Source organism: Poecilia formosa, unplaced genomic scaffold, assembly GCF_000485575.1.
Source record: "Poecilia formosa unplaced genomic scaffold, Poecilia_formosa-5.1.2 Scaffold694, whole genome shotgun sequence".
NCBI lineage: Eukaryota > Metazoa > Chordata > Actinopteri > Cyprinodontiformes > Poeciliidae > Poecilia > Poecilia formosa.
Window position 1 is genome coordinate 90,685 of NW_006800633.1, and position 16,490 is coordinate 107,174.

The following is a 16,490-nucleotide window of genomic DNA, read 5'->3' on the forward strand; positions in this document are numbered from 1 at the left end:
GAGTTAATTTGAGAACTTGATGACAAAACTAAGCTGATTAGTTACAAAAATTGATGCAGTTTATCTGATTTCACATTACCAAACTGAAATAGTCTTAAAAATAAGACACTTTTTTTCTCTGTGTTAAACTGTTCCGTGAACACCTCAGACCTCCACAGCATTCGCCTGTCTCCTCTCACGACCCGTCCTCTGCACCCATAATTCCCCGCTCCGGGACAAGATGGAAGAAAGCAGCGACCGCCGGAGAACAATGTTTTGGCAATAAAAAACCCTCAGCGGCGAATACGGAGAGAATATAGGCACGTTTGAAACCAGCTGCGGTCATGTGTAGGTGAGTGGGAGGCTAAACTGAATTTTGTTTGTGTCGAGCGTGGCGCCTTTGTCGAGATTTAGGCGAACAATTGCATGGCTAAGCGCAAACAGGAGATGCACGGAGTCGCAGCATCATTGTTTCTGTTGCATGGGCCCTAATGCGGCTTTCAGACTGGGCAGCTAAGGTGCTAACCTGCTAGCTCGTGGCGGCTTGATTGTTATAAACACAACTCCCCCTTGCCGAAGTGAGTAGTATTATTTCGCTCGGTGTTTTAGAGCTCAAAGCGACTCGGAGCACGATCGTTAATGAATATTTCGCTGAGCAGCGGGGCTTGGTTGGATTTATCCGCTGGTAATTACAGCTAAAGTTAGCTATCAATAAATAGAGCGCCAGGGCTGCTCGCAGCCAGACAGATTTGATTTCACGGGCGTCATCAAAGCTGGGGAATTGGAGAATGAGCAATACGTGCCGCAGACATGACTTCAAAGCAAACGTGCTATTTCACCCATTTTTTAAAAAAAATATAAGCCACTTTTTTCCCCGGTTTGTTCAGCTAATCTCTGACTTGTATACTATTGTTTTCTCAATGGGTTAATAAACGTGTGAATCGCATTAAATTACGAGTCCTATTTTAGCTTTAGCTAGCTTAATAGCAACTCCAGGTAACATGCTAAAACATTACAATGGTGATTTTAAATTGGTTTTATAGACTACATTTAGACATATATGTGTTGTATTTATTTTTAAAGTTAGCCCTGGTTCATTCGAGCGATATAAATTGGTTTTGGGGGCGACTGGATTAGGTTGTTTTGGTTGAGGACTTAGAGATGCTTTGATTGTCTCATTGTAGCACGCTAACTATGCTAACTAGCTGCTAACTATTATGCATCACAAAAGCTCATCCGTTTTCTGTTCAGTGCGGCGTCGCGTAGCCAAATGGTCAGCAGGTCTAGACTAAACAATAAATTCTTACGTCGACTTTTCCTCTCTACGTGTTTACTTACACGTTTCACTCAAAGCGAGCGGAATGCGCCTGTCTAATATAACCCCGAAATGTATCCCCAGATTTGACCTAAATATTGTTTTGTTTTAGGGAAAGTGGGCTGAAGCGATTAAACTGCGAGCGTTATCTAGTCAGCCTCTTGAGCTTTTGCATTTATATTTTATTTTCAGTTATAAGTGACTTGTTTTTGCTTCTTTCAAAGTGCAAAAATCAAAAGAGATGCGTGTTTAAAAGCCGTATCAATACCAATCATATTTTGGCTACGGTCCAAATCACATGCGCTGCTGAATTTGAAACAATACGAGATGGATTAAACGACTCGGATGTTTTATCTTGCTCTCTGCCATTTTAATTAAGAGACGTTATTTTAAAGATACTGTTTAATAATAAATACATATGTATTTATTCTGTGTACAAAGCTTGACATTCTATACTGTCACATAATGTAAATCGATAGTGCCACTTCCATATGTATGGTTATGCTAGATCTTATTTCATAGCATTTACATTCTATGTATTTAAAAAACAAACATACATTAGTAAATATTTTTGAGTTTTCGCGTTTATTCCATTGTGATGATCAGGCCTGGGTATCTACTATTTACACAATGAAGGTCATGCAACCTATCGGCAGGTTTCAGCTTTATTTTTATTTTCATCAGTGTTTTAAATTAAGAGCTGCACAATAAATTAAACCGACATCACAGTATCAAGTTGTGTGATTATCACTGTAGCAAAGGGTTACTTGTTAGGCAACCATATTTAATTTCATTTATGATGTCCTTGCCAATAATATCCCTGGCCAGTTAAATTCACTGCTCTGGAAGTCTATGCCAGAAGAAGGTTCAGGTCTATATTGGTTACACTGCAATAATACACAGTCATAACAACATGTTTGTCCTTATATTATGTTGCCTGAGATGTCTTATTTAGAGATCTGTAATTTTCAATCTATGGTTTTTGTAGCTCTTTAACCCTCCAATAAAACATTTGTCTTTAATAACTACAATTAACATTTCATTTACCTTACCTCCCGTGAGTGGCTATTATTAAAAAGAGCATGAGACACTACATTTTAAAGAGAAAACTGGATGTTTTAGGCTACATGAACCTCTTATTAGCAGTTAGCATGAGCAGCTTTACCAAAACAGTAGTCTGTGTGTAGCCCCTAGAGAGCCATGCCTTAACTTTGCTCTATTCTATTCAGACTTATTATTTTCTTAAAGTCTTGTTCTCTCTTGCAAACAGGAACTGACCACAGGGTGTCCGGGGGGGGGGACACACAAAAAAACAACTTAATTTTTAAAAAGCTTTGGCATCTCTGCTTGATAAAATATCAGATTGTTAGTATCCTGCTGACTGGTTGGTTAAGTTGCTAATCAAGGGCTAATCAAGAGCTAATCAAGCTGAAAATCATCTGATTTAAATCACTAGCTGGCGTCGTGGTGCGTCTCTAATTGTGACTTTGCTCCAGTCATGATCGGGTGTGTTTCAGTGGTTTAAGCAAAAGAGATTGCAGTTGAGATTAGGAGTTAAAAATATCTGAGATTTGCCAATAGGTCACTTTCTTGACATTGTTTTTTTTGTCACAAAAGTGATCTGCCTGTTTTGACTTATTCTCATTTTTTTCACAAAACAGAGGACTTTACTTTTTACGTACTTCCTTTACATAACTGAAATGCTTAGAATTTGAGGTGCTAAGAGCTCAGCTAATCAAAATTCAGTTTTGTTCTCTATACTTCTCATATCTGTTTTTATTAAGTCTTTTTTCTTTTTTTTTTGTCTGTCTTCTTTTCCAGAATGGTCTCCCCCTGCATTCCTCACTAGATTAATTACCCTCCTTCTCCCCCCTGGCACAAAGTAAATGAACACCATGAGTATTATTCAAGACAAGTTAGGCAATGAGTTTCTGCGCAATGGAGGCATGGACCCCAATTTCGCTCCAGGTATGCTTATGTTCAGCCACTTGCCGCCGGTCACCAGCTTCACGCGGCTGGCATCGCAGTCGGTCATCGGTGAGCTTCCCCAAGAGATGATCCTGAAAAAAGAGCGAGACTCGCCGCCGGAACACCAAGGCCCCGTCGCTGCCAACACAGGCGGCTTCCTCCACAGCATGGGCATTAAGCAGGAGCGGCTGAGCGAGCTGGACTATCGGATGCCCCTCTACAGCGGGGGCGGAGGGTTAGGGGTCAACTGTCCTGGAGGGGGCACGGGGAAGAGCAGCACTGACATGACCGACATGTCGTTCGGCAACCAGCACCAAAATCACCAGAACATGCTACTGCATGACCTTAGCCTCAGCAATGTTCGCTCCTTGGGAGAACAGGTAAGCAGCAGCAGCAGCAGCTCTGGCTTTAAATAATAATTTGTTCTTCTGAGGTTCTTCTTTTCTATTCAGGAGTAGTTTAAATGTGCTTTCTTTTAAAAAACAAAACAAAAACACATCTGTTTTTGTTTCTTTTCTCAGATGCCTGGAAGACAAGGTAAAGAGCCAAAAGAGTCCTCAGGTAGGAGAGGCCGGAGGAGCAATGGGGATGGGCAAGGAGGCAAAGCACGGAGGAAACGCAACGATCCGTCAAAGGTAAATCCCATAACGCAATTAAAGCTTAACTGAAAAGGAACTGAGATTTTCAAACTCAGAACGGCGATGGTGGAAAGATGCATTTCAATTAAAGGCGTCACTTTATGGAACAACCTGGACATTGAGATAAAACAATTTAAAACTATTTCTACATTTAAAAGAAATTTGAAAATCATTCTAATAAGCTGATGTTTGGTGTGTACTTTTTTGTTTATTTGGAATATTCCTGTAATAGCCTTCTAAGCTGAATAGCTAATTTCAGATAAAAGTCTAAACTTCTTTCTGCTTGTTTTTATTCATGATTTCTTTTACTTGTTCCATGAACCATTCATATTCATTATTGAGTGTATTAAATAAAAAAATGAAAATATTTACAAGAAGAAAAAAAACAATGTTTTTCTATTTTCTCTAGGCTATGATGTTGGATGGGGATGGAGCCTGCCTTTCCCCAAACTCAAAACCACATATCTGTGAGCACTGTAACGCTGCCTTCCGCAGCTCCTACCACTTACGTAGACATGTGCTCATACACACAGGTGAGACTTTCTCTTCTTTATATCATCTAAATTCTTACACTGCAATATTTATCAGGTCTTTTATTTAAAAGATACAGGAAGTGCAGAGAAAACATTCAGCTGAGCAGCAGATGAATGAAATCGAGTCACTGTCTCTGATCTGTTAGAGGCTGCTAGGCCTGAGCGACACACCCTTTTCTATCAAAGAATTTGATAGTAAACTGGTTAGGACCATAATAACAGAGTTTGATCATATAAAACAAGCTGTCTGCTCATAACACTTTGTATTTCTGCGATAAGACTCCGTAGCAGTCTCTTGGAACCAGACATGCAGTGATGACTCAATGGTTACTCACGTGTTTCTCTCCATGTTAGTCACTCTCTTTGCTGGGAAATCTTCATTTGATTATTTGAATCTGACCTCATAAAAGATTTAAAGGATTAGTCACACTTTTATTTTTGACATTATGTGCAGCTCTGTGCCAAAGTCTTTGACCACCGGTATGTTTGAATATATTCCAAATCAGCTCTAATTGACTCCAACTCAAAAAAATCAATTTTAGAAATATTTTGTTTATTTTGGTGATGGTCAGTTTATTTTTCAGTTGGTGTGTATTTATTCATGATGTTTGCTTAATATAACAAAAATTGACATAAAAATGCAAATTTGAGTCTGGTAAAATGTCTAGGATCCTCATATGTGACTTTCTAATAAATTAACATTATCTTTAGGCAGCAACAACAGTTGCATATTTTTAGATTAATCTTTAATGTATAATTAGGCTTTTACATATAAAACCCAAATTATTATCTACAGGCAAAAGAATAGTTTAATCAAGAATCAATTGGAAGTTGCATGTTTAGCTACTTACTAGCAATTGTGCACAAAGCAGATTTTTACCAGTGTTTGTTTGGATCTATTGAATATGCTAAATATCAAACTTTTGTAATATATTTGCACTACCAACATGTTTACTCAAGTTTTATGGTGTAGATAATAGTACTTAATTTATTCAAAAGTAATAGATATAAATCTCTTTGGGATTTATTACATGCAATACACATGTAATAAAATTAATCTAATCAGAAACAAGATATTGAAGATGGATGGTTTTTCCTTTATTTTACAAAAAATATTTTAAGCTTCTTTTGACATTTTTTTAAATTCAATTCAGTGTGTTTTTGTGAAATCTTTTGTTGAACTTATGACATTTTGTAAATTGCCTATCTAAATTGACAATTTTAAATCAAATAATGTGCTGATTTTATATTTAAATCTTACAGGCCAAAAAATCTGCCAAGACTACAAATCAAATGTTGCACCTATCGCTTTTAAAAAAAATCCCAGTTTGAGTTATACAAAAATACGTGTGTAATTTCAATTCTCTTTGCAAAAACACGTCCTATTTTCTTTAGTTTTAGCCTGTTATTTTATGTTGTGTGCAAAATGTTTTTGTTCTTGCTTGTACAGGTGAGAGGCCTTTCCGTTGTAGTCAATGTAACATGAGCTTCATTCAGAAATACCTTCTTCAGCGGCATGAGAAAATTCACAGCGGTGAGTCAGAGTCATTTAATTTAGTGAGATGTATCGCTTCATGCCATGATCTTGGCTGAAGTAACTGATGCTGACACTGCTGCTGTTATCATTCACAGGAGAAAAACCTTTCAGCTGTGACCAGTGTAACATGCGCTTTATCCAGAAGTACCACATGGAGCGACACAAAAGGACACACAGTGGCGAGAAGCCGTACCGCTGCGATACATGCCAACAGGTAATATACTTCCATATTTTCTGTTTTTTACAGGCTCAGTATTACGTAAAATCTACTTTTATTCATTTAAAAAATGCTGTTCCCTTATCAAAAACATACCTTGATTATTTTATGCATGTTTAAGAAATCCTTTAATCTCCCATTGCAACCATTGATCTGTACAAAACACGACTTTCCCACTCAGCTCCTTCAGACTAGCCAGCAGCTATTGGCAAACACCTGGTGGATCAGAGCATCAGCTGAGCTCATTATGCGAGCTACTTCTCAGTGCAGTGTTGGTAAAAACAATGTTAAAGGGTTAATAGAGGAGCCATGTTGTGATGACTTCCTGTTGGAGGCCAAATTTCAAGGCGTTAAATTACAAAGTCAAATTTCTTTCAATACATACAGCATTTTTATCACTGATGTTAACATGGTTACTTGATTATGCTATAAAATGACACTATGTGGAAGTGAAACACATAATACTGCCCTATTTAACGCTAAGTTTTAATGCCTCTTAGGCTAGTTTGTTGAATCATTTAGTTTTATCCATTATTATTTTTTGTTTTCATGTCTAAACTTAGTCTTATTTTGTTTCTTTCAGTTTTTCTCAAGAACAGACCGGTTACTGAAGCACAAACGGACTTGTGGAGAAGCCATAAAAAAGGGTCTAGATCCAAGCATGCTGGAGCTCAGTGAAGCAGAGCTAGGCCAAGGCAGCTATTCACTCTCTCAGGGAAACTCAACCACCTCCGGACGAAAGAGGGCAAAGTCCAAAAACGGTGAAGGTGGCGAACGCAAGAAGAAAAAGAATGCCCCAGCAGCAGCATCGTCTGGGGGGATGGGCCTGCAGGACTTCAGCATGGAGCACCACTCAGGCTCTGATCCCACCATGCAGGTGCGCACCCCCAAACTGGTCTTCAAGAAAACTGGACGCAAAGGGCTAGACAAGGGCCTCCTGTCCCTGGAAGATGGTGCTGATGGGCAGAAACTGTTGGGCCAGAAGCCGGACGCCATGGATCACGTGGAGGGTTCTGCCCTTGACAACATGGCTCTACTCCAGGGACCCGGTGGCAGCAAACCCGGTCCCACCACCAGCAGCAACTACGACGACGCAATGCAGTTTGTCAAAAAGCGGCGCTATCTCCACGCGGTCAACAACGACTACGGCGCCGGCTCGCTTCACATGGCGTCCCAGGGTAACAATGTGATCCAGGGTTCCCTGGGGCCCGAGCCCACCCTGGCCATGCTGGACTCCTCTCCGCTGGAACTCAAACACGACAAATCAGGCATTCCAGACGAGGTGCTGCAAAGCCTGCTCGACCATTACAGCCATAAACCAGAGGGAACCCACCACGATGTGACCTTCGACCTGTCGGACCACCCGCACCACGTGGACCTCCAGCCAGCGGCGCCCGTCACCCCAGAGCTGGAAGACGACTCCCCCAACGGCGGCGACAAAACGGCGGTAATGAGCGAATACTCGAAGTTCCTCCTTCAGGCCTTGGAGCGCACCAGCCATAGCGGACCCTTCCCCAGCCTCGGCCCGACGGGTCCCTTCCCTCTTCTGTCCAGCAGCTCCAGCCCCACGGGGCCCCTGTTCTCCGACAAACACGCGTACAGCACCTCGCCTCTGGATTGCGGCTACCCGCCTGCGGTTTCCTCCCCTCTGCCCATTGCCCCGCCTTCATCGGCTTCCTCTTCGTCATCCTCTAAGTCCCACTACGGGATGTTGGTGGGGTCTCCCTCTCAGGCGGGCTACCACCTCACCCTGGAGTCCACCAGCCACCAGCAGCTGACTCCGTCTCAGGAGCTGACCGAGCAGCTGGAGAAGCAGCACTCCCCGGGGACCTTCACCATACCGCCCCAGGAGCTCACCGCCACGGCTGAGGGTGCCAAGGGGCCTCAGTCCAAGGCCGGAGGGAGCGCGGCGGCCTCCAATGGCTCCACCTACCCTGACCTGTCTCCGCTTAACCCCCCTAAAGAAACCACATACCAGATCGAAAACTTCGCCCAGGCCTTCGGCTCCCAATTCAAGTCCGGCCGGCGGACCCCTCTGAGCTACGGCAGCGACCCGGGAGCAGAGGTGGAACACAGGATACGGACTCCGGTGTCAGAATTCTCAGGGTATACCAGCTTGTTAGCTGATGTCAGTGAGCCAGTGAGTACAGGATCAAAAACCCCGACAAGCCAAAGTTTCAGATAAGGGTCAGACGAGGTGAAGCCTGTAAGCGGGGCCAGTTTCTGTTTTTTTATTTGTTTTGGTCGCTGTCCACCCGGCCCCCGCACTCGCTCCAATTTAGTTCCTGTAGCAATGTTTTTGTTTTTATGAACACTGCCATTAAATGTTAATACAAAATGACCAGGGAGGGTCTTCTATGGCCTCAAAATGCAATTTTTTAAGATATTCTCATTTTTATCATGTAGTCGCCTATGTTTTTGTTTAAGAGTAGTGATTTTTGATATGAACGTATCGTAGATTTAAATGTAATTTAAAAAAAAAAGTTTAGAGGGTAGCTATGAACTTGCTTGTTTTATTTCTTTCCTCCTTTTTCTGATCTATTTGTGATTTTTATCAATCATACCATTGTAAAGTAATGAATAATGTTGATGATTTCAATAATAATAACATTGTGTCAGGGAAAGGCCCAGAATTCAAATGGCAAAAAAAAGTATATATTGTCTGTTACAAGAAACATATAAACTCAGGAAAATAGGCGAAATTGTGTAATAAGACTTTGTATTATGAGATGCAATTAGCACAGTTTTTACAGGCATATTTTGAGACTACAAAGCTTTTTTCTTGTCTTATTTAGTTTTTTATTTTGTTACTTGTCAGAACAACAAAATTTACAATACACGGTAATGTTCGGTTTGTACTGCGGATAGCTTTGTCGAGATTATGGTACTGTTGTCTCAATGTGAAGACATTCGCATTTCTTCTGAGAGCCACGTCTACATGAATTTCTATCAGCTGTAGCAGCAGGCTGCGTTTCACGTGGCGCGCTTTTTTAAAAAGACGTTTCAACATCGCTGAGTATTGTAGCATCAGGTGACTCATTTCTATCCAGAAGTAGCTGCAGGATGCGACGAGCGTCGGTGATCTTTTCATCATGCTGTTTAGTTTTTTATTTCTTTCTTAAAAACAAGTCACCACTTTTCTACTCCACTCCTTGCTGTTCCTGTTTATGTGTCAATGGAATCAAACAAGCACTTTTTTAAACAAATCATTGGAAACAACAATAACCCACTCAATTTGCATATGTGATACGTGATTATTATGCTAATGGTTATTGCTATTTTTTAAGAGGAGAAAACTGTGAATGGGGAGGGAGGGCGGGTTAATGGGGGGTCGGCCGAGTGATTTGTAAAGGGCGGCCGTGGGCATTTAAGCGTATTTTTGTTGCTTTTTTTATTTTAAAGGGTAGAACATGGGGGATGGGATGGGTGAGACTTCTTTTTTTTTTTTTGTTTTGCGGTTTTTCGGGTGTTGTAAAAAGATGATTTGCCATAATTTTTGTTATTCAATATTTTGAGAGTACCTCTTTGTATTTAAGTGTTTTTGAGAGTCGGGCTGACATGCTGGATCCCTTATATTGGTATGTTGGTTGCATACCCAAACCCTTCTATTTATTTACCAATAGCATCACTCAAACAAACTCTGTAGCAGATCCTTTTAGGCAACTAATCACGGACCTACACCAAATCCCTCCTCTTTGTTTTCTTTTTCTTTTCTTTTTTTTTTTCTTGAGTCAAAAGAAACGCAGTCCAGAAACAAAGTTAAGTTCAGTCCTCCTCCCCAACCCAAAATGCAGCCCTGCACTCACAAGAATAAACAATGGCCTTCTTTGTCTTCCTTGGCTAAAGCCAATCTGTCCGGCAGCCAGGGTTGATATTTAATTTAGTTGATTTCCTGTGAGCCGTCGCCCCCTCCCCTTCCCTTTCCCACGTCTGTGAGCGCCACAGCTTCACCGGAGACTTCGAAGCTGCTCAGATCACACGGAACAAAGACTGACTGACCAGCAACTTCACTCCAAACACACTATGCTTTCAAAGAGACAAAAACAAAAAAAAAAAAAATGAGTGAATGAGATGGAGGGGAGAGGGGAAAAAAAAGACAAAAAGATTGACCTAAATATACCTCATATCATTAAAGCGTTAAAAAAAAAAAAGCAGGGACACGCGTTTTATGTATGTAGTGGACATATTTGTAGTATAGGTTCGACATATTGTATAATCATTTAACACTGCCTGTGTTTACAATTTTAGAGCAAACAACTCATCAAAAATGCAAATGTATTATTTTTGTTTTCTGTAAAAAATAAAAAATACCATCCACGCCAAGCAGTGTTGAATTATAGATGCCTCATAGAACATTCATTCTTCTCATTATATCCCTTATTTTTGTTACTTGCCATAATGTGTTTTGATATGATCTCTAGAAGGATATTGTTTACAAAAATGTACAAAAACACTAAAAATCTGTTTTGTTTTTCCAGTATGCATGAAAAAATTTTGTACGGATTTTTTTCTGTCACCTCAATACCAAATTTTTGTAGCAGATGCCCCGCAGTTCCTTTGTCTTATTCGTTCTAGTCCCCTTGTGTTATGATTTCCCAGGCTATACCTGTTATTGAGATGAACGGATTAGAGAAGTCAATAAAACTTTTTGTTACTAAAGCTGTGCCTGTGTTTTTTTTTTTTCCTATTTCTCCATAAGCGGTTTGATTTATACCTCATATCATTAAAGCGTAAAAAAAAAACGCTTTCAGATAAATGCTGAACGCATTCAGATAAATTTGAACTGGAAATTAATATCCCTGAGAAGATTTAGGTTTAAAGTTATTTAACTTTATTAAAATGTAAAGTGGTCCAGAAAGAGGCACAACTTAAATCTGAGGAAGCTAAAGATTAAGGTTATGGTAAGGAGGCCGTCCAGCCTCAAAGTTTTGGAGCTCACCATAAAATAAATGGAAATTAATAAAAACATCTCCCTCCCACCCCCCAAATAGATACTTTGGACAGATGCAGGTCTCACTCCATAAGTGTCTCTAGTCCTTTTTATTCTCAAGACCAGCTGAAAACAAAGAACTATTACACAAACTACCAAATTTGCCAAATGTTTTTGTGTTAAAACCTGTAAAATACAGATTATGTGTCATTAAAAACAGAGTCTGGAGCTTTTCCACTGTATCCCTTCATGCATTAAACTTTACTACCATAAGATGGCGCTGTTTTATTACCATGTTCACCATAATCTGAACAACAGGGTAAGCTTAAATGAAAAAAAAAAAACTTTTAAAATTAATCAATTTAAGTGCCGATTTTGCAGATTGCATAAGTGGACTCAGTAACGGTGGTTAATTGCTGCAGTTTAATGCAAGAATGCTACTTTTTGCTTCACTTTAGTGTTTTAGAAATACGTTTTTCAAGCAGTTCTCATGGTAACGGAATAAAGTCCAACCTCTTGTGTCTATGCAGTCTCTATGAACACAGTGCCTGAAAGAGTGAATAAAATGTTTTTAGTCTGTTTACCGAGCAATTGTGTCTCCTCCCCTCCACCTATATTCACTGTGTCGTTTTAATAAATTATCATATTCCTTACACAGACTGACTCGTTGATGCATGTTCTAAATTAGTCAAATGGAATCGTGGTGATAAGTTTTATTGCTGTCTACCACATGTCCAACTATATTACCGCCAATATAACTGTAGGTTAAAATGAACTAAATTTTCCTGCTTCCTGTACTAATATTAATAACTCTACTGATTTACAATAAGCAGTTCAAGCAGTAAAAATTGACCCTAGTAGAGATTCCTTCTATGAGAAGTTTAAAACCATCCTTAAATGTTTCAGATCATAAAAACAATTTCACAAACAGTCTGAGTTAATACAAAAGGAGGATTTTTGAAATAACTGAGAAACAACGTTTGCTAAACAATTTTTAAAAAGCAAAACATCATGCCTCAATCCAAAAAAATATAAGAACACATTAGAAAAAAAAAATGTTTATATTTTTAAAGTCAGGGCCAGGTCATAAACGTCTTTTGAATGAGAGTAGATTTAAAAATAGAGAAAACATGAAATAGTGGTGAACCTTCACATCAGTCCATCATCATCAACTCATACAGGAGATCATAAAGAATCCAGACATAAAATCCAACACAGTGCAGGCCTCACATGCCTTTATTAAAATTAGTGTTCAAGATTGAAAAAGACACCTCAACATAGCCTCCATAGGAGTTTAAAAAAGGTGAAAAAATAAAAATAATTTTTCTTTTTCTTTTGGTATTTAATTTTTTTTTTTTTTTTTTGTGTTTAATTTAATTATTTTTTTTTTTTTTGGTATACCAAAACAACAGCCAAAAATAATTTTTTAATGATTCCAAATGGTTTTGAAAAAATATTCTGTGGACTTATTTTTGGAAAGTGTATTTCTTGCATCTGGAATAAAACTAACAGCTTTTCATAAAAATAACACCATACCTTCAGTGAAACATGGTGGCGTCAGTGTAATGATCTGTGATTTCTTTGCTTGGAGAAAGCAAAGAAATCCCCATTCACATAGTCTTGACTTTTGAATTGTGAGTTCTTCTCTCAACAAGACAATCCAAAAGAAATTCTCCGATAATCACTACAGTCAGATTAAGCAAACTCTAGTAGCACAACGAATTGAAGTCCATGTGCTGTTTGATAATTAGGATTTAGCGGCATGTTGTGAGGTGGTGCTATAAATAAACTGAATTTACTTGAATAGAACTGTCAATATGCTTGGACATAACTTTATGATTAGATAGTTCACCTTTAAATGCAATATAAAAACTAAATGATCTTCTTGGAAGGGCCTAGTCAAAGTTCAGACAGAAATAAGTTTGTCCTAACCTCCTTCCGACTTGGCCAAATTAATACACAGTAATGTAGACCGAATGTCCTCTAAAGTGACGTAAAAGACTCATTGCCAGCAATAGAAAAGATTTGATGGTAGTTGTTACCATCAATGGTGACACAACTAGTTATTGACCAAACCCATTTTGGGCTCATACAAGCAAATTAGTCATTTTATTAACCTCTCAATCTACGTCTCATGTTTCTTCTCTCACTACAGAGGCTCTGACGTCCGGGTCAAAGGCCTTCAGGAAGAAGACGAATCCGGACAGTTTTCGCTCACCTGTTATCTGCCTCCCTCCCTCTTCACAAACATGGTGTTCTTAGGTTAATCACTGCTGTCGTCATGCAGCTGCCCCGCTGCCAGGAACAGAGCTGCTGGGCGGCATTATAAGGAGAGCACGTAAATAGATGTGACTTTGGACTTCCACTTGTCAGGAGGGGCAGTTATTGCTGTGCGATTGCTCTCGTGTTGACACTCCACCAGACCTGTAATAAAACCTGAGGGTAAAAAATGTTGCTGAAAGTTCTGGACACAAAACTGGGAAACATGTTTCCTCTGAAGTGTAACATATTTTATTTTCTCACTGGTGTAACATCTAAAGTGATGTAAAAGACACATTGCCAGTAATGGTAAAGAGTCATTACTCATGTTTAAGGCAACATGAACCATGTCCCAAATATCCTCAATATAATTTCTAAGTAGTTGGTCTGTTGTACATGAAGAGTACAACCACTAGTCTACAGGTTTCCATAGCAAAACAACCTAATAAATCATTCATATAAACACAGTGCAATGACTCTTGGAAAACTGATATGCACAACTTTAGGGTTTTAGGATAAGAAAAGTTCAGATTTAATGTTTTACTGTAGTGTTAAACTGCGGTGGACCACAAGGCCACACATTGTTGAAGCTGTCTAACAGTAGTATTGACTGTGTTGTGAGAAGATAAATATGGTGCTATGAAAAATTTATGGTTCCATAAAGAAGTCGTCAGTTTTTCCCTTGACTGTCAACCAGAAATGTTTCTGATCATCAAAAAATATATTTTTCAAAGAAAACCAGCATAAGTACAGAAAGCATTCTTTAAAGGATGAGTTAATTTATATAACAGAAAATAGTTGTTGAAAGGAAAACATGATTTCCCCCCTTGTTAAATCATGAATTAACTGTGTTAAAACAGTTCTGAGAAAACGGATCTTAATTAGTCAGATTCATTCCCAAATTGGGTATTGTCAAACTTGTAAAGTTGAGAAATAATTTAAATAGAACCAGCCTGACAACATGAAGTAGGCTAAAAGATCTCAAAAACCAATACATCGTGCCCCCATCTAAAGACATCCAAGAACACATGCAAAGGAAAGGCATTGACATCCATCAGTCTGAAAGGGTTACAAGTCATTTCTAAGATTTTTGATCTCCAACATCCACCAGTGAAAACCATTATCCAGAAATTCAGAAAACAAGGAACAGTGAAGAACATTCCTAGGACTAGCCAACCTACCAAAGTTACTCCAAAAGAGCATTGACAACTCATCCTGGAAGTCATTAAAGAACTGAACCCAAAACAACAGACTGTCAGCATCTAAAGTTTTGAAAGCTTAATTTGAATCACTTAAGATCAAAGTTCATGATTTGCTAATAAGAAGGAGTCTGGGTAAAAAGTGATGTCTACAGAGCTTTAAATGTTGTTCATGTTCCTTCTTTAACCTCCTGAATGAGAAGTTGATGTGCTATTAGAAAACATTTGGTAGGCCAGTCACTTCTTACCACTGTACCACTGTTCCCCTGGCTTTTTGGAGTTATGAAGCCCTAGAAGTGGATTTTTAACCCTTTCAAGCACAATAGAAGCTAACAATTCAGTTCCTCGTCTGTCAGAACTCTACTGGGACGTCTTTTCTTATCAGAGACAATCCTCACTTTATTGGGACTAATGGTTAAAGTGTGTTTATTATTATAAAGTTTATTTGATAGGGACAGACACACATCGACATAGACAAACTGAATAAAACAGTAGTCCCATGTTTGCATCATGGAGCAATAGCAACAGCTAATTCGCAGCCCTTGTCCCTAGTTGGGCTTTTTAAAAAATAACTCTAAAAATTGAAGTGATAATCATTTAAAATAGCACAACATAATGTATACAAATAGAAAAATGTAAAACATCAAAAATGGGTACAGTTCTGCTTTTGACATAACCAAAGTTTTGTTTGATTTTCGACAATACTAAAACTGGTTACAGACTTTAAATGAACAGGAAGTGAGTTGCAAGCTGCAGATCCTCTCACAGGCAGAGCACTTTGAGCAACAGTGGTTCTTCGAAAGGAGACCTTACAATTTCCATCCAAAGCCGCTCTGGTAGATCTACTATTGCCCTGCAGTCTCTGTATACAAGCGCTTAATAATGTAGGTGCAAGTCCATTTAAACACTTAGAAATCAATTTTAATACATTATAATTTAGAAAATTTGTAAAATCCAAAATGCCAAATTTAACCAAAATGTGACAGTGATGGAATCTAATCGGCTTTTGATATATAACCTTTAAGGCCCGATTATAGAGACTTGCTAATGGTTTGAGTATAGTTTGATTAGTCTGAGACCAGACAGTAGCTCCGTAGGTAAAATGTGAGAGGATCAGTGAGTTCAAAAACATCTCTGCACAGTGAAGTGTCAAACAATGTCTAATAATTTTAAAACAATTTATATTCGATCTAACAGTTTTGCAGATTGTATCAACATGGCTCCTAAAATTTAACTGAGCATCCAGAATTATTCTTGTGATACTTGTTCAATAGGGTCCCCATTGATCTGAATATTCAAGGACTGTAATGATGTTTTCTTGATTGAAAAGCAAATGCACTTTGTTTTCTTTGTATTGAGAGTTAAGCAAGAATCCTTTAGCCATGTTGATAATCTCTGCAGACTGTTCTGAAGTATTTCATTAACAACAATACCGCTTTTGTCTGATGTATAAACAATGGTGTCATCAGCATACATTTACAGATTGACTTCAGGACAAATTTCAGGAAGACTATTAACATACAAACTAAAAAGGACCAGACCTAAGATGGTTCCTTGTGGAATCCCTGTTACAATTTTGCAGAAGACAGATTTACTGTTATTAATGACAACACACTGTTCACGATCTTCCAAATATGATTTAAACCAAGACAATGACCGTTCTGAGACGGTCATTGTCTCAGAACGTCATAAATTATGAAAGCCTTGAGATCAGTAAATTGTGATTCACCGTATCAAAGGCCTTTTTCAAATCAAGAAAAACTGCACCAGTAATTTGTCCCTTGTCAAGTGATTGTTTAACCTTTTCAAGCAGCGGTCTCTGTGGAATGTTGACATCTGAAAGCAACCTGAAGCGGATGCAGAAGATTGTTACTTTCTAAATGCAGTAATAGTTGTTCCAGAATAATTTTCTCCA

The 16,490-nt window shown here is 38.8% G+C and overlaps 1 protein-coding gene across 2 annotated transcripts; it reads left to right on the top strand.

The window, feature by feature from the left end:
- Nucleotides 1–175: 175 nt before the first annotated feature.
- On the top strand, nucleotides 176–10,493 carry znf281b (zinc finger protein 281b). Of its 2 annotated transcripts, none has more exons than XM_007542439.2 (7): nucleotides 176–331; nucleotides 3,116–3,642; nucleotides 3,784–3,897; nucleotides 4,310–4,433; nucleotides 5,884–5,967; nucleotides 6,066–6,184; nucleotides 6,771–10,493. In XM_007542439.2, the coding sequence occupies exons 2-7, from the start codon at nucleotides 3,181–3,183 to the stop codon at nucleotides 8,370–8,372; spliced, it is 2,505 nt and encodes an 834-aa protein (XP_007542501.1). In that variant the 5' UTR covers nucleotides 176–331; nucleotides 3,116–3,180; the 3' UTR covers nucleotides 8,373–10,493. The 2 variants fall into 2 exon arrangements, with proteins under 2 accessions (XP_007542501.1, XP_007542502.1); XM_007542440.2 differs by lacking the exon at nucleotides 176–331 and adding an exon at nucleotides 470–557.
- The last annotated feature ends 5,997 nt before the right edge of the window (nucleotides 10,494–16,490 follow it).

Coding starts and splice junctions, on each gene's coding strand:
- znf281b (XM_007542439.2), top strand. CDS start 3,181: ATGAACACCATGAGTATTATTCAAGACAAGTTAGGCAATGAGTTTCTG. Junction 3,643..3,783: donor TTCGCTCCTTGGGAGAACAG/GTAAGCAGCAGC, acceptor TTCTTTTCTCAG/ATGCCTGGAAGACAAGGTAA. Junction 6,185..6,770: donor GCTGCGATACATGCCAACAG/GTAATATACTTC, acceptor TGTTTCTTTCAG/TTTTTCTCAAGAACAGACCG.